General features: G+C 41.8%; 1 protein-coding gene across 1 annotated transcript; it reads right to left on the minus strand.

The window, feature by feature from the left end:
- Nucleotides 1-4,626: 4,626 nt before the first annotated feature.
- On the minus strand, nucleotides 4,627-11,509 carry LOC139449943 (protein shisa-4-like). Its single transcript, XM_071231555.1, has 4 exons — nucleotides 11,461-11,509; nucleotides 9,982-10,126; nucleotides 8,347-8,537; nucleotides 4,627-6,786 (listed from the first exon to the last, which is right to left on the minus strand). The coding sequence occupies exons 1-4, from the start codon at nucleotides 11,507-11,509 to the stop codon at nucleotides 6,464-6,466; spliced, it is 708 nt and encodes a 235-aa protein (XP_071087656.1). The 3' UTR covers nucleotides 4,627-6,463.
- Nucleotides 11,510-18,992: the final 7,483 nt, after the last annotated feature.

Here is an 18,992-nt window from a genome sequence, read left to right on the forward strand (position 1 = left end):
AATAATGTTTGATTGACCTCCAGAATTCATTTCATATCTGACTTCTTGCAGCATTTTCATCTACTACCCAATTTCAATTTATAACTCGTATATTATCATATTTTATTCGCATTTAGCTGGTAGGTACTGTTTGCAATAGGTTGGATCGTTCATTGTTCTGAATCTGTGAATGCCACTCGCCCCCGAGTGCGTCTTCCAGCTTGAGACAGTTATGTGGTGCATGAGGACATCCCTTGATGGTCCAGCCAAGAAGTCCATGACGACCCTTGCTGTGTGCGGCCTAGCATTGTCGTGCTGTAAGAGTATTCCCTGTTACTGTTGGTGAAGGGTATATTAATGTGTTGGCTTTTACGCCGCGTGTAACAGTATTCCGGTTATATTAAGGCGTGTCAGGTTAATGTGAGAGGAAAGCCCGAAGTGATGCAGGTCACAGACGTTTACCACTTTGGTAAAACCCACACGCAAGAGTAAATGTATAGTGCTGACAAACCTAGAAACATTTCGGGCCGAACCGGGATTCGAACCCACAATCATTGGTTTCCGGCGTGCTCAAGGGACGAAACTCTGCATATCGACTAGACGACTGGGCCACCCGTGTTCCTGGCCGTTAGGGTTGCCACGGATAACATGTCCCGTCCGTCAGTTGCCACAAATTCCTCCCCAAACCCTCACCCATGGGTTATACTACTAAACACCATATTTGAAGTTGCAAGTTCGATTCAGGTCATGGAATTTCATTGTGAAAAAATAATATGACATTTAACCAGTCATAAATCAGCATGTAACAAGATTGGTTATACAATTCAAGTGTAAACCCCCCAAGCACATCTTACAATTCAGGGGGCATGGGTGGCCCAGTCGTCTAAGGCGCCGCGATTCGCTGTGGAGAATTGTGTACCTGGGGAACGCCAGAAACCTATGATTGTGGGTTCGAATAATAATCGCCCCGATTATGTTTCTAGGTTTGTCAGCACCATACCCGTGCTCCTGGGTTTCACTGAAGTGGTAAAACGTCTGAGACGTCACTTCGGGCTTTCATCCCACATTAAGCTGACACGCTGTGATATAACTGGAATACTGTTAAACCAAACTCACTCACTCATATACAATTCAAATGGGAAAAAAACCAACCAGGTGTTACAATTCAAATGTAAATCCTCTCCGCAGGTCTCAATTGAAAGTAGTAACTCTCACAAGGTTACTATGTGACAGCAAGATACCTACAATACTGAGGTAAATCTAGCAGAAGGTTTATAAGTAAAGGAGATACCACTCCTTAGGATTACTTGAGATTGTAAACCCTGACAGGAGGGGTGTTCCCGAATGTCAGGGTATACAATCTCAAGCAATCCCGAGGAGAAGTGGTTTGTCCAACTTATAAAGCGACTCATCACATAGATAATTCAAATGCTCTAAATGCAAGAACTACCAGAAAAAATAAGAAAGTAAGGAGATAGCAATAGGAATTCCATCAAAGCGTGCGAGAGAAAAAACACCTTCAGCATGGACCAACTGGATTCATGACATGAAAAATTGAGCACACCTTCCCGGTGGCTCAGTGGGAACACGGCGGGTTACACAACTAAACAACTAAATGTGCATCAACCGCTTATGTTGTCAAAAGAAATTCAGGGATTTCTCTGGTAAATATATTCAGGGATTTCCTGTAATCCCAGAATATTTTAGGGAGTACATGGAAGCCTTGACCAAGACAGAGTTTGCATCAGGTTGCTGAAAGGTTGAGGGATTTCACAAAGTCCCTAGTTGCACGATCTGTCTACAATATATGCACATCATTGTTCTTCGTGTCATGTCAAGGGCATTTAACATGTTTTGAATCTTAAATCTCATTGTTAATATCCTCACTGGAACAGTATACATGTATGTGGCAGTCATATCACAATTAGTGTACTTCCATACGTGTAAAGTAATGGAGGGTGGCAAGCTCCTTCCCAGCGCGTGACACCTTCATTACACTCCACTCCATGGGTGCGACCATTACAAGAATCTTGAAATTTTCCCTTTAACCCCATATGTAGTAACGTTTATACTTTTGCTTATGTCTTTGGGAATGCCATCATATTTCTTTTTGAACAGGTTTACGACTGACCATGTTTTCCAGATGAATTTACTTTGTTGTTTGTATAATCAGATTGGTTCAAGATTGCAGACTAGCGGAAAATCAACCAACCTCTCCCTTACATTCTTACTATATCAATTACATATGATAGTCTTAATGAAATAGAAATTCAAATTGACAAACAAAGAAAGTCATTTATCAGCGGTAAGTGTATTCGGCGTCAAGACAGTCGTCACTTGTTTGTAAACGTAACGGTCATTCGGTTGCGAGTTCAACTCCAAGCACGGATGGGGCCACCTATCACAGTGGGGAGTTTTGACTGGTGGCAGCGATAGTATGGAGAGCTCCGCGAACGGACTATCGCTGTGAGGAGCTTGGTAGGTTGGTAGGGAAACTCTCCGAATTTCTGCCGAGATGAAGTAAACTAAGACGAGTTGATAAGTTACAACTATCAGAGGCTTGCTGGGGATTTTGTCAACGAGTCATGTTAAGAATTGACCTTCACTTTGTGTGAGTTCATTGGAGTATGAACCTTCGTAGAGTGAGGGCCAAACTGTATGAACGTCGGAGCTTGTGGCGGTTACATGTGTTAGTCATCATTGACCAATTATTGAAAGGTGATTAAAGATGCGTCAAACAGACACCAAGGTAAATTCGTAGATTGCTGGAGACAATCACGGTCAGCCTAGACACAGATCGAGTCGATACTACGATAGTTTGGATGTGCATTTTTTCGTTTGTTCATTAGGATGGGCTCTAGCGAGGAAATTCGTGAACAATCATCCAGTCAAGCTCTCTTACGTTTCTCAATGTATACTAAAATTCTGAGACCAAGATTAAAGGTTCTAAATGATCAGAAATAATGTTTATGTATGTTTTCGTGCTAAGGAATTCCCAGGGGTTTCCCCAGGAATGTGGAAGTAGTCCGTCGGTGTTTACGTCACGGTCTCGTGAAAAACGTATGAACGTCAAATTGTGTCGTTCATACACTTATGAACGTCAATTTCGCGGTCATGTGACCGACCTCTCGTCCAATGGAAAAGTTGCATATCGTGTATACGTCAAATAAAAAAATATATATATATTTGAACTTAGAAGGCACAAGGGTGAGATTCTATTCACATCCAAAATCATTCTTAAAACTTTTTCTGTTTGTAAACAGTAATAACCAGTGTCTTGAGTGAACATGCGTGGCAGGGATTAATGATGTCATTTGATTGCGACGTCATGGGGACGTCACAATGGTCTGCAAAGGGTTGTGCACTCTCCTACCAAGAGTTCCATGCGACCAGCATAGTAGCATATGACGATACGTCACATCTTACACAGTCCATTCAAGTTATTGCATATGTTTTTCATCTGTTTTATTTTTGACAAGTCTACATATCTATTTAAACATATGTCATAGAATGGTTAACTTTCATCGAGAAATATCCTTAATCGTGAAAAACTATTTCCATTTGCTTAGTTATCCTATGTCTACATTGGTTGTACGGTTCCACGTGCTGTCATCGAAGCTAGCGATATGGTTACTTTGATGATTGTGTAAATATGTATCGTGATGTCGCAGCCACTGTGATGTCACTGTCGCAGTTTTAGTAGCATAGTTTTATAATTATGCAAAACAATATGTAAAGAGACCCAAAGTACTTGCATTAGTCCGTTCTATTCTGATTTCTGAAAAAGCGCGTTTGTTTACAAACAAGAGAAAAGTCCGGTCACGTGATATGCAAATGAGCGTTTGGCAGTGGTGTTATGCCGGAGTGTGAGGGTTGGGATACAATGTCGTTGTAGCAATATCTCCTAGGAGATATTGGTTGATTTCACCCAAGCGATATATCCCGTTGAAGCCGGTATTGGATGATAAATAATGTTTACTTCGATGGTGGAGTAGGTTGGCAGCTTTGCAGATTCGCGTCGCAGAGATGCCAGATTCACTTGTGGTTGCCCGATTAGTAATTCTGGTCTGTCAACACCATCCATTGGTAGTCCAGCCGCCTGAGGCGCCGCGATTCTCTGTGAAGGTTTGCGTCCCTTAGACGTATCAGAATCCTATGAAACGACGCGATTTCATTCAATACCAATTCAAAGCGAAATCCAAAACCATTTATTCACAATTCTATCTCTAGACTCTCATCGACTGCCCAAACAAGAATGAAAAAATGTGTCAAAGACTTAGCGTAATTTATGACATATATAACTGCACACCGTGCAGCATAATGATTGTTAACCATGGGCCTACCTTCAACAATACTGATAAGATATTATCTGAATTTCAGCGACATCATTTCTATTATGACAAACCAATGACTTTCGACCCATATTTTGAGCCACATTGAGAGTTGGATACATTCATTTCTTGAACACCCAGTGTCATCGTCTTTACAATACATAGCATTTTTATTGTTTTAGTATGCATTGCGTATATTTTTCTGCATTGTCAGGATTTACCAGCAGCCGTGTGTAATTATGAGTGATAGAGGAACGCAGAGTACACAAACACGGAAGTGTTAATGGTTTCCCTGCTGAACGTCAATAATCGGCTTCCAAGAAATGTTAAACATTACAAGAAATACTAACTCAACGGAAGGTTTGCTCTCGAGACTTTAATCAAACAGACAATATAATGAATACATTATTCGAGTTTTAAAAATTCCACTGAACCACAGTTTTAGAGGGATCAGATACATATTTGTTTTTCAGTATGTAAATATATGGATAATCATGTTGAGAAATATATCCCCCCTATAGCACTTCCTTGATACACCTTATCTGCTACTGTGATAAATTAATGTATAAGTTGATCTTAGTCAAGCGTGTATGGTCTACAATACCTATGAGGCCTTGTGCGAATAATATAAAATACTAAACTCCAAAATGTCACGGAGAAACAAGGAACAAATGTCCAGGTGGGGTGGGGTGAAATGGCGTTTAACGTCACGTTAAAATTTATTGTACTTTAAAGCGACGTCAAAATGTTTAATAGTGACAGCGCACTGAGATACATGTTCCATGCCTCAGTTTGACATAAATTTAGACTCCTCTCTCAGATATCCGTTTAATGCCTAGCAAGGTGACAACAAGCACCATCTTTTACCGACGTTTGGTATGATGCGGCCGGGGATCGAACCATAGACCTCCCGCTCTACGGCAGGCGTTCTATCCACTAGACCAAGGAGGCCTATACGTCTAACAACGACCAAATGTGCTACACCCACTGTGTTGCAAAAGGAACGTATTTCTTAAACATATTTTTAATAATCGTATGCAGCTGAATCTCTATACTTTTATCACGGCAGTAATTCAAAATATACGTATCCTTTATATTTTTTAACAAAATTAGTACATGCGTATTCGTGTGACTGGATTTCAGGCCCTTCATTTCATTGTCTAGTTTGTTTACATGCCGCCGTCGCATGGCAGGAGTACTCCTGGGCAGTGTGTGGCAACATTCCCATACTGTTTTACAGTAAAGTACGGTTATAACGCACTCAAAGGGACTACTAATTTTAGTTCGTTATAACCGTAGTTCGTTATAAGCATATATACAGCATAACTACAGCAAATAGTCCTAACACCAAAAAAGTAAGTACGTTATATCCGTCAGTTCGTTATAAGCGAGTTCGTTATAACCGTAGTTTACGTGAGTGGGGGGTGCTACCGGAAGGGAAGGACATACTTACCCTTTTCCCGAACACCTGGTGTGACATCAATATAATTTCCACCGCTAGTTTGCTCTTTACACTCAATGGAATCTGTTTTTGCGGATAATCGAGACGGGTTGTTCTCTGGTGTTGCCATTTTATATTGATATCACAACAAACTGCTATGAAACATCTGTTTTGTATTAAATGGGAACTTGTTCTAACACGATTGATTCAGGCTATATAAAGCCCTCTTCGTCTATCGACAAATTCTTAGTTTATATCACATATTACGTTATAAGTTGGTACTAGTTGTTACCCTGCCTGAAGCTCGGCATTCAGGGGCTAAAACTAGGACTGGTTGGTTCGGAGTCTAAGTGGGGTATTCATGTTAGACTGGTGCATGGTATCTCAGCGCGCTAGCACTATAAATCGACAAATCAGTCCAGACTAGTAAAAGCAGACACACACACGCACGCACACGCACACGCACACGCACACGCACGCGCACACGCGCACACACACGTGCACGTTGCTTTATGAGTGCAATAATCTTGGACGCGACGTTAAATCCCATTTCAGCTCACCACACGGTAACTATAACTAAATAACGCAAATATAATAGTAAACGGTAACTCTAATTACACTGAGAATATGACACATTTTGACACATGTCCCAAAATACAACGCCAAAAGTTTGGATGGAAATATTTTCGGTTCCGATGCTCATCATCCCTGTTTAAGGAATGGTTTCGTAGACATGGCTGTCACTGACGGATGCTGGATACTCTGATGCAGGGTGACGGGTCTCCTTCACCGACTGCGGGTCGACATGAGCAGGTGAGGCTCTTCTGGATTTAGGGACATAAGCTGGCCCTGTGGGTGAGGTAGAGACTAGTTGTGATGGTGGCGTGTACGGCGGCGCAGTCGGTGAAGTTGATACAACTTTTGTTGGCGGCGAGTAGGGTGGGGGAAGGTAAGCTGTTCCTGCTGGCGGGGGGAATCGTGGGTGCGGCTGAGATGCGTGATCGTACCCTGGATTAAAGGCACGGTATGGTGTACCTGGGTCAAAAGGAATTATATATGTGTAGATCAAAACACAGCCTATGTTTGCATATATAAGTATCTCTATACTGTGAAGCAGGAATCAGATAGAAATTAAATTCAGTTAATGATTATAGTAATTGAAAATACACACACACACACACACACACACACACACACACACACACACACACACACACACACACACACACACACACACACACACACGCACGGCCAGGTCAATATTACATCAGAGTATTTAATCAGTCACGCGTGCACGTGCATTGGTTCTGTAATACCCCCAGACAGTCCAGTTCTGTTCAGGAACACACTTACAGTGGAAAGAGTATAATTTTACCCTGGGTCAAGTTCCAGACAACAAAAACTAATCGCCATGAACTTAGTTTAATATAGACTTCCAACAGTCGTAGCTCTTTGGTAAAAAAATGTAAATACACACAAGATGTATTTACATCTAACCATGGTTAGGAATCTGTTTAAATCCTAGACGGAATAAACATTTGGTGTGTTCTTTCTTAACACGTTTAGGGTCTAAACACATGAAAAGAAATATCGTTATAGCAGCCTAAACACCACCTAAACACAACATCCCCATAATCTAAACACGTTATAAATTACCTACGATGAATTTCAGGGGGGTCTTCTAGTCTTTCCAATGATTACACCCTAAACACGTTTAGCTGCTTAGATCGCTTTGTGGAACGAGGCCCTATGATCTAAACACATTGTTTAAGTGTATAGATCGCCATGGCCCCAGGGCCTCGTTCCACAAAGCGATCTCAGCGCAACGACGATGGTAAGCCTATGTTAAAGTATGCGATCACCTTAGTGCTGAGACCCCCCTAAATATCAGTTACAAAGTGTATGTGTACGATATAATTTATGAAAAACCATGCAGTCTAGACAGAAAAAGTTGTGTTAGCTTTCCATTCAAATACGGATCCATATTACTCACTAATCAAGTTTAGTCTTTCAGAGCACCATTCGTCCGGTACAGATACACTGGACAAGAACACCTTAATGGGAGACATCAACATGGCACGGAAATCAGTGTTGTATGTATGTTGCAAAACGATCTTTCTGTTACAAATGAAAAATAAATGGTTTTGAAAACGACGAAGGGAGAACTGTTGTGATCGAGTGTTGCGTCACATGACTACGGCAGCTGGGTACGCCAAGGATACTGCTGGTCTACGAGACAAATGAAGCCATACGAAATGTCTCCCTCTCATTATTGTACCGAAAGGCCTAATATACATGCAGGAATTAAAGGCGTCTTAAATTACACATGATGCTTTCTAAGAAATAACCTCATGTGAACGAAACGTTTCAGGTTAAACCAAAGGATAAAACGCACTTTGAATACATGGACAATAGTTGTATTTCATATTTACCTACCCAAACGCCTACATGAATTTTCACGAAGTCACCAATTGACACTTGTATTGTTCATTTGTGCGGACACTTGATGTCGTCGCCTAACGTCAAGTGCGGTAGTTTCATTTATTCAAACGCCCATCCATAGTGAACTAAGCCATCATTAAGTGCAGTGTTTACCTGTAGGTTTGATGTGTCGTTGGTGTGCTTGTCCCGCCCGACCTGGTTCTCTTCTAGAAGACTTCCCGCAGCACCCGCAGCACCCGCAGCACCCGCAGCACCCGCAGCACAGAGCGATGCCGACAATGATGGAGATGAAGGCGACAACCCCTACTGCGATCCCAGCAACCGCACCCGTGGACAGACCAGAGCTACACGTACAGGAAACAAGCTCTTGTCAGACACAGTGACGACATCAAGAGATGTACTCTGTACGTAACGTTTAAGGACTTGACATTCAAATGTCTAGCCTTAAACACCACCTTCATAATGTAACGCAATATTCAAACACGAATACAAAGGGGAGTATTATAATTCTTGAATACACTGGTACACTGTTTAAGACCTGTTGCTGCAAGGGGCGCAATATCCTACTCTTTACCCTGACGCTCTCTCGTGGATAATTTTGGAACAGCTGAGTGAGTGAGAGAGTTTGTTTGTACGCCGCTTTTAGCAATATTCCAGCAATATCACGCCGCGGGACAGCAGAAATGGGATTCACACATTGTACCCATGTCAGGAATCGAACCCGGGTCCTCGGCGTGAAGCGCGAACGCTTTAACCACTGGGCTACCCGACCGCCCTTGGATAAGCTGTGCGTGCTTAGGAAGCTTTTTCTTGATTGCCCTTTATCTTCAAACCCCTCCGATTCGGACAATCTATCAGTTATATATCATCCCTTGACCTCAGCCTGACATGCCAATTGGCTAAATTACTCATAATACCCTCATATCACCCATTAAATCCATTAAACCCATTTGTCTAAGGCACCGCAAGTCGTTGTCCAGACTTGCGTCACCATAAGCGTGTCAGAATCCTATGGTCGTGGGTTCCAATCCGTCATTTCCTTGGATATAAGTATTGCTTTTACAGCATTGTGGGTTTCAGCAATGAGGTTGCAGCAATCACAAGGAGGTTTCTCCCGCAATGACACATAGAAATACTGTTCAAAGCGGCGTTAGACCACTCACTCACTTTTGGAATGAACTAGTGACTTCATCCTGTCCTTTCTTACATTATTATAAAAATAATTGCATATTGCTAATGCCTTCATTATACGCCAGTCTCAAAGTAGAATATCATGGTCAATGCTGCTCTGAGTCATTGATACTACAGTGGAAACAGATTCGTTGTTTTCATTCTAGGTTTTCTTATTGACCTGGAAACTGGATAATTGTTCATGCGTCATGGTCGGCTATGACATTATCCCCGTAGACGTCAGTCAGTGCAGTCACGATTCATGGTTGCCTAATATTCTATCATGTTTCTCAGTCAACACCCTGCCAAACGTCAATGTGTCATCTCATAATGACGTATATTAATACCAGTCACGTTTGTAATTGTCAGTTAGTTTCTACGGTGATTCTCGACCAAGAGTGTCAGGGAAAAGAGTGAATGTTGTTTTACGCCGACGTCACATTACAATTATTTCATGGCAGATGTTAATGCAATGTCGCCTAGAGAAACCGTCCGTTGATAAGGACCGTTGTATGAACATCTTTATCAAGGGTGTGATGACACACCGCCATCTTTGGAACCATCTGTTCTCGACAAGCATGGAGTTCTTGAGAATTGTTTGTTTGTTGTTTAACTTACCTCGTGGAGCAACAATGCTTCGAGTCTGGGCTTCCACAGCAACGGTCAGGGCATGTCAGTTTCTTCTCTGACCCATAATCATCTCTCCTCCGAGGGACAACATCAGTCGTTTTCTCGCGCCTGTAGCACTCCTCATACCCATATACTGAATAGCATAGGCCGCACATGTACTCAATGATATCAATCACACGTCTTCATACACATATACTGAACCAGATACACCACATATATACTCACTGATGTCAATCATACGTATTCAGATTCAAAGTTGAAATTTCTACTTTAATCATTTGTCATTTTTGAAAAAAAAACGACTTTTCATCATTTGAATGTAATGCTTGATCGGAGACTACGGATGATACGGCGCCAATGTCATCTTACTCTTAACGAAGAGTTTCGATAGAATGAATGTTGAAACCTCGGCTATAAATTTTGTTTCTTGACCCTTTATTGGTCGGAGTTTGAAGAACGAACAGCTTTCCAGGGAAAGTCAGATAAAGGATGCAGTATGGCTGGCTAAACATACTTTTGCTGTATGAAAATAGTGATTGTATGTCTGTATAATGTGTTGTGCAGTAAGTGATATAAAACGTTTTGTTTGTGTTTGTTTATCGCTAGGCTAACATACAGTTCCCGAAATAATGTATTGCATAACGTTAACAGTTATAATTCTGGAAATGAGCAATGAATAATACGGACTCCACTGAGAGCCACAAATGGGATGTTGGAGCTAGAACTGAAAAGTGGAGGAGTGAGTGAGTGAGTATGGTTTTACGCCTTTTTTAGCAATAATCCAGCAATATCACGACGGGGGACACCAGGAACGGGCTTCACACATTGTACCCATGTCGGGAATCGAACCCGGGTCTTCGGCGTGACGAGCGAACGCTTTAACCACTAGGCTACCCGACCGCCCCGAAAAGTGGAGGAACCCCCGCCATGCGCTAAATGAGAGATAAATGGTAGTGAATGTTTTAACAAGAATAAGCCCTGGGGTATGTAAGAGAGACGATTTTAAAGCCGCACTTAGCAATATAAGAGTGGCCTGTAAATCATCGAGTACAATAAACCAGTGATTTGTATTGTGGGCAACGATTCAAAACGTCGATACAATCATCCTTGTGTCAAGCTCTGACGACTAGATCCAACAACATCTCTTACGACAAACACAGGTTGTGCAGAGGACGATTCTAAGCAGGAATCCCACAGGCATAAAGATATAATGTAGTCGGGAAATCAGTTACTAACTTACTACTGACCAATATTGTGTGAAGTATGTCACTGAACTGAACAGTGAACACCCTTTTTCTGTGATTTGTTTTTCCTTATTACATAGCGTTGCATACTCATTTACCGCAGATAACAACGTGACTGTGAGTCAGTGAGTGAGTGATTGTAAGAGGCAAGGAAACAATGCATACATCAAACACATGACATTTGATAAATATTGATATGTGATATTTGAGGTATGCTACTCACAAACTGTGGTCAAGAGAGAGATACTGAGAGCAGTCTTCAGGGAGACCATCTTTACCGAGTGTAAATATAAACTGTCCCTGACGTATGGCCTTGCTTTCAATAAGAGAGGTGACGTGGTTTGTCATGTGAACGCATTAATGTACACCCACTAACCTGTAAGGACTATCTTTAGTAGCGTCAGTGATGCATTAACTTTCAAATTAAATGTATGTTTTGTTATTCGGAATTATGTATGTTAATTAAGTGTTTAACGTCGCAATATTCCAGCTATATGACGGCTGTTTGAAAATAATCGAATCCTGACCAGACAATCAAGTGACTAACATCATGAGCGTCGATCTAAGCAATTGGAATACGATGACGCTCATTAACCAAGTCAGCGACCCTGACCACCTGATCCCGTTAGTCGCTTCTTGCGGCAAGCGTATCGCCCCTTACAGCAACCGTGGGTTGCTGAAGGCCTATTCTAACCCGGATCTTTACGGGTGAGAGGTTCTTGAATACTTTGAAATTTTGAATGGTAATGTGCAACACGCCATACAATCTGAACGTACTACACATTCTGTAGAACGTGAACATTGACATATTGAGCATGAATTCAGACATTTGTTAGAAGTGTCATGGCGGCGCCCACGACAGTTGGGACTCCGACCCGAGTTACAACAAATCGATTGTACTCAGATAACGCAACTCAGTACGCAACTAAGATTTGATAAGAGTGAGTGAATTAGGATTAGCGCCGCTTTTAACAATATTCCAGTTATATCACGGCGTGCCAGCTTAATGTGGGAAGAAAGCCCGATGTGATGCAGGTCTCAGACGTTTACCACTTCGATGAAACCCACGAGCACAAGTATGGTGTTGACAAACCTAGAAACATAATCGGGGCGATCCGGGATTCGAACCCACAATCATTGGTTTCTGGCGTGCCCAGGGGACGCAACTCTATAGCGAATGCTTACCGCGTTTAAAGACTGGCTTTTAGAATGGACAGTTTGGAAGGCTCCATTGAACGGAGAATGGCTGGCCTATAGAAGAAAAGAGTGAAATCCAAAATACATGTTGTAAACATAGATTTGAAGTAAGGGTGAGGTCGGATTTCGGAACCGGGACGGATGGTCCCCTCTGAATACTGATAAGTGTTACTGAAAATTGTTAATTATAATATTTTAAGCGTTTGTGAAAGCTTTTAAAATATGATGTACTGAGTGTTGATGGAATCACTTTGAATGGCCATATCAGGCAGCAGCTGCACAGTAGGGCTAATAGGGCTCTGGTCGAGTGGAGGTTTTATTTACTGATAAGTTTCTGTGTTGACCAGCTGCAGATGAATGGGGAGCAGAATAAAGTGAGATGAGTACGGCACATCACAGCGAGGTGGACAGCAGGTATACGCACTGCATGCTAGGTACAGGTATCACCGGAATTGTTCAGCGTCACGTTCGAAATGTGTGATTGCAGCCATGGGTCTGTACAATGGGAGACCTCATCTATGAAAGAAACCGACCATCCGCTGCTGCTACTGCTGCCTTGGTGGAAGTGTTGTTCGAAGCTGAGAACTACACACAGGTGATTTGGCGACAGGGAGAAGCTAAAGGATTAGCCGATGCCTACTACACGGAGAGAGACCCAGACGCGATCCCATGTCCGACGAGTTGCAGCCCTTCCTCTTTTCCCTACCGACCAAGTTCAGGATACTTTGATCAAGATCACGAACACAAGTCCAGATTACCAGCCGATACCCCTCTTCAAAGTTTATGTGACAACCACTTAGGTAGACGTCAACGCCCACTTCCTAGCTTCGATCTGGAACCTCCATGGCAGTGCTAGTTATTGAACCATCAACCATCTTCAAGGCTTGAGGCTGCATTTGGATCATGGTGCCCGAGACCATGAATCTATCGATATCTCTACCAGCGCAACCTGCGACGCAAGGATAACCTCCACTGTGAAAGGAAAACCCAAATGTGTTGCAAACGATCATATTTCTTAAGCGGTATTTTTCTTCACTTATAAGACGCAGAATATCTGCACTTGTACACAGGGAACGAAATTTAGAATTAGCACTCGTTTATAGTTTAATAAAACTAGTAAATGCGGTTTCGCGTGACTGTATTTCTGGTCAATCACTTGATTGTCTGGTTCGTTTACACACCGCCGTTGCATGGACGGAGCACTGCTGTGCGGCGTCAGGCACAAACGCACACTTTATTACTAAGTATACACATTAAGTGAATGGTGGGTGCTGCTAGCAGGATAGGACATGCTTACCCTTGGCGCGAGCAGCTCGTGTCGTCACTGAATTTCAGTGGTCTATTCCAGTAAGCTCTCCACACTTGCCTAAATGCAATATTTGTGATCAGATTCGGAAAATGTCGTCAACAACGGGATGAACGTCTAAGGGATATTGTTTCAAACTGGTCGAACTCAGAGAGAGACCATATCCTCAATGTATCTCAGTTTCTGATTTGCATACTTTCCGACAGGTTTCTGCAGAAACAAATGATGGGCCCCGCACACGACACCCAGGTAAAGTAGGGAATATCGAACACAACAGATGATTATGGAAATACAACGAGGTATAGAGTGATAGTTATGGAAGGATAAGAAAGGGGAAGCCTTGTGTAATGTCCAAATGTTTCAACTCATTGTTCAGAACTTTTCCTCCCCAACTCACCCAGCAAAGGCCACTTTGATATTAAACGTTGGACTTCAATGAAGAATCTGCTGGCTCTATTATAAGCTGAGTTGATACAACGGCATATGGGATTAAAGTTGCAGGCTGGTTGATCAAGTGTAGCGTACAATTTTGTAAAATTGTCATAGGTCATTCCAGCTGCTTCAATGCGTTTTGCTTATAAACAGGAAATGCTCGGCTTGTTTATTTGGCTGCCTATTTCCTTTGCTGAAAAATGCATATCCAAATTGCCATTAAGCCCGATTCGTCAATATATTAAGTACTGCTGACGACGATATCGTGTGGTCAAACGATGGTGGCTTTCTTACATATGTGCTCCCTCACTTTGCTATAAGATTAATGATCCCATGTTTCCAACGTGAGTGTGTTACTCATGTCCAGAGCATTTATTGAATAGCCGCAGTAGAATACACTTTTCATTCTTGTTTGATTCAGCTGATATTTTATCTAGTCTAACCTCCTTGTTATCTTTAGCTCTGGCTTCACGTTTTTAAAGTTCAAACTTGGCGTGCTGCTTGTGAGATGCTAAATGGGTCTTCTGCTGATTCGTTGGGTAAATTGTTATTATCAATAAGCCATAATCTCATGGAGATCACGTGTAATATTTTCAACAATGATCAGCATATCTGTGGGAAAGAAAGATTTTCTATCATTACCTATACCTACCTGTCTCTGATTATCCCTTTCATTGTGGTTCTTATTATTGATTCTCCTAATGGTGAAGTTGAGCGGGTGTGGATTAGGCTTGTCTCCCTGAACAAGATGAATTTCCCTGAAGCGTGTGTGTTCAGTCAATGATTATAGGTTTCTTGAAAACCTTAGGTTAGGTCTACTAATGCCGTGATGTCAACAGATGGATTCGACTCTCTGCAGCACTTCCACTCCTCCTAGTCACCATGGTGCACGATGCATGGAAGATGCTCTTGCCGTTAGACAGACACAAGAGCTCCATGACAACATGACCAATACCTGCTCAATTCCACCATGGTATCCAGAAACACGATGTCAAACTTTGGTCATCGACAGACAAACATATCGAGGGATGGGATTCTTATCTCAACAAGGTGGGGCACATCCTTATGTATATGCTCTTGTCAAGGTGCTGCAGAGATTGAAGACGATCGCGAGAAACAAATTGGCTCAGATGGTCCATGGTGTCCGTCTCCCACGGAGGACTTACAGTGAGTCTGACCACAGACTGTCAAGACGAAGACCATTTCTGAGGAGGATTGGACACTCCTCTTGAGTTCCTAACAGCTGCATGACACAAGTCCTCCTATAGAACGAGACTCCTCTATATGTCTGAAACATTCACATGAACAAAACAATGAGTAATAATTGTGACGAGCAGGACTATATCACTTTAGTTCAAAGGTTAAAGGTAGTAATTGAGAAAACCACTGGTGCATAAATGTGTTTATTTAGCACTGTATAGGCATGTCCCACTCTTGGCATTAGTAGACTCCACCCGCTTAGAGTCCCACCCTGACTATAAATAGCCTGCAAGGTGGCGGTGTTTCAGTTTCGAACAATGACTGACAATGTAAACTCAACTGAGTGTCGGGAGACGTTTTTTGAAAACCATACCAGAACCAGATCACCATTGACCGTCAAACCTCGTATCAACTTGAATGACTAAACCATGGATGAAACAAATGGCTCCATATTAAGATATAAGTCAATAAATTTTCTGTAGTTTTATCATAAAAAAAAACGAATCGATCGTGTTTGGCGTCTGCATCAATCACAGTGGGGGGAGCTTATTTACGGTTGCGCTATAAATAGCAAAGCACATGGTCATGTGTACATGGGACACATTCAATGCATTTGTGGTCAAAGTGTATTGTGTTGTATATTTCTACGGCAAAACAGCAACAGAACATCAGTTTCGGTTAATGTGACAGTAACGATACTTAAATACGATATTGACAACGCAATTATTTCAGTTCAATCCGAAAATTACAGATATTTGTTTAGTTTTGGTCATTTGCATTCAACAGTTAGATTTGTGCCACACAATGATCATTTTGTAGTCATATAACTTAAATTAATACACAGATTTTTCAACTAGTGTTTAGGAAGGGGCCTAATTTAAAGCACCAGAAGTTGCGCCAATAAAGCTTGACTACAAGAGATGAATATATCACGTGTATCAACATAACAATACACATACGCAACTGGGAAATAAGTAACGAAATATACTTGATGTTTTGACCTACAGAAGGCGTATCCAGGTAATATTGTACTTACGATAAACGAAAACTCCAATACACATATTCCAAGACAACTTTAATTATGAATTTCCTTTTTCCTCCCCCCCCCCCCCCCCCCCCCTCCCCATTGCCAGACAAATCATCGTCTGCATAAGGCCCGCCAGACACCCACAAAAAGTTGACCTTTCAGGTATACACAGGTAAAATTGGTCTGGAATATATATATCGATTGTACCACATTAAGGTACGTTTGAATAAACAGGTTCATATCACGGAGTACAGAATGGGCCACACCAGACAAATCTTCTTCTGCATAAGGCGTAAACATTGGAGGTATCACATGGAACCAACATAAAATGAACTATTACACTCTACTTATTACAAAATACTCATTGCCAGACAATCCTCTTCTGCATAAGGCCCGCTAGACACACCCTCAACCCACCCCACACACTTGACCCTCTGTAATCCCAGTGTGCATAATAAAACGTTGGACATCAGCTCCGAGAGTCAACAGATGGTCAAATTTATGTTTTGTTCTTAAAGATGGAAGGATTTGATTGAGATTAAAATCAAGTATTTATAAAATCAGGTCTCTGAATACTAGTATTGATTAGGCCAATTGTTGAAATGTAATGAAACTGGCATGAATCTGAATTTTGTGAATATATATCTGATCAGCTATAAAGTCCTCAAAGCCTGCTACAGCCTGATAGCTTGGCTATGGATTCCTACAAGTCAGATAGGCATATGATGTTATGTGCCATGATTTTTATATACTAAACAACAAAAGTTCCTGTGACATTGAATAAGATTTAATGCAAAGTTATGTTTTTACCAAATCTGAAACAATTTTGGCTTGCAACAGATAAAAGACTCCTGTAAGTGTTCAAATGGTTTTAATTTGTCATACTGACTTCGGAAAATGCGTGATTTCATTAAAAAAAACATGAACATGCCAAAATGTCAATTTACAAATCAATAGCGTGTGTCCGCCTCTGGTTGCGATGCAAGCAACACATCTTCGTCTCATGGAATGGACCAGGCGTCGCACAAAGTTCTGTAGGAAATCGGTCCATATCTGCTGGAGCATGTTTCGAAGTTCCAGGAGTGTCTGTGGAACACGTGGTTGACGTCGAAGACGCCGATCCATCTCATCCCACATGTGCTCGATTGCTGATAGATCAGGGGAGCGAGCCGGCCAGGGGATGACATTCACGTTTTTTTTGTTGAAGAGTTCCTGACCAAGTCGAGCAATATGAGGCCGGGCGTTGTCATGTTGAAAGGTAATGCCTGGGCCATAACGACGCAAAAACCGTAGAACAACAGGGCCGATGATCTCGTCGCGGTAGCGCTGTCCATTGAGATTTACCTCTACCACTATCAAACGGGTCCTCTGTCTTGCTGTAATCCCACCCGATACCAAAACGTTGCCGCCCCAGAACCGATCTTCTTCCATGACACAATGAAGACAATCCCTGCACATCTGAGGAGGAGACGTACGGTTTGTGAAGATAATCGCCGTCGGCCAGGGATGCTTCTTGCAGTCACTGTTGCTGGCTAGAATCGATTTCGTAGGTGTGTTGTTCGAATCCAGTTGTCTTGTCGATTATTGGTTACGCGTGGCCTGCCACTCCGAGGATGGTCTGCATTCGTCTGTTGCCAACGTTGCCATAAACACCATCCTTCTTCAAGCACACCATTGGCTCGCAGACGCTCGTTTTCGGACAAGCGTGGCATTTCATAATGTTGAATAATTGCGTATTTTTTTTGTTTTTCTGAGTGGTTGTTGTCAGCACGATGCTAAACAATGCATATGGAATCCCGTTAACGCACATGAAATGCATGGGGCTTGCATAAAAGTCAACATTTGCATGGAATGCATGCTTTTCTGTAGCATTTGCGTCTTTGTGACTTGATTCCATACATATACTACAATAATTAAAACCAAACTTTACTTGTTTGAAAAATACACTATACACTTTTGTCGTTGAGTGTTGCAGAATGGATAATGATAGCCCCTAATATCACTTGGAAATGTTATAGGACGATAATCTGGAAAATCGGGGTGATAATTGTGTTTAATAACCTATGATCTCCATTTATTTAGCATGTTTTATAATCTAAAAATCTGAATTCAGGCCAAATATATCTCCATATTTATCAATTTTACATAGACGTATTTTCTTCGTTGACGAGATCGAGTCTAACCCAATGCAATGGTATCATTAGACTTATATCAACGGCTAGGCCTATCGAGATATCGAGATTAGACTAGCTCACTGTATCAATGGATGCTGCATGGTTAAAACAATGGTTGATGACACATAACCTGCAGGAATGTCAACACAAAGGAGATCTGACTTGAACTTTTTGAAAGAAATCTTCTCGCCACGGTAAACAGAAAGAGCGTTTTCTAAAACCCTTACCTTATTAATTTGCGCTCCTCTTCTGAAGCTTACTCGTACGAACTTATTTGTGAACTTTCAAGCCATTATTAAATTTGTGCAACAAGGTAGACCTACGATCGAGCGAGAACTATGCAACCAATCATTTACATTGCATTAGTTAGACTTGATTTTCCTGACGCAATAGTATCTCGTCAAGGAAGAGAGGACGTC

This window comes from Haliotis cracherodii, unplaced genomic scaffold (assembly GCF_022045235.1).
Source record: "Haliotis cracherodii isolate W230 unplaced genomic scaffold, xgHalCrac1.p SCAF_8, whole genome shotgun sequence".
In the NCBI taxonomy this organism is placed as follows: Eukaryota; Metazoa; Mollusca; class Gastropoda; order Lepetellida; family Haliotidae; genus Haliotis; species Haliotis cracherodii.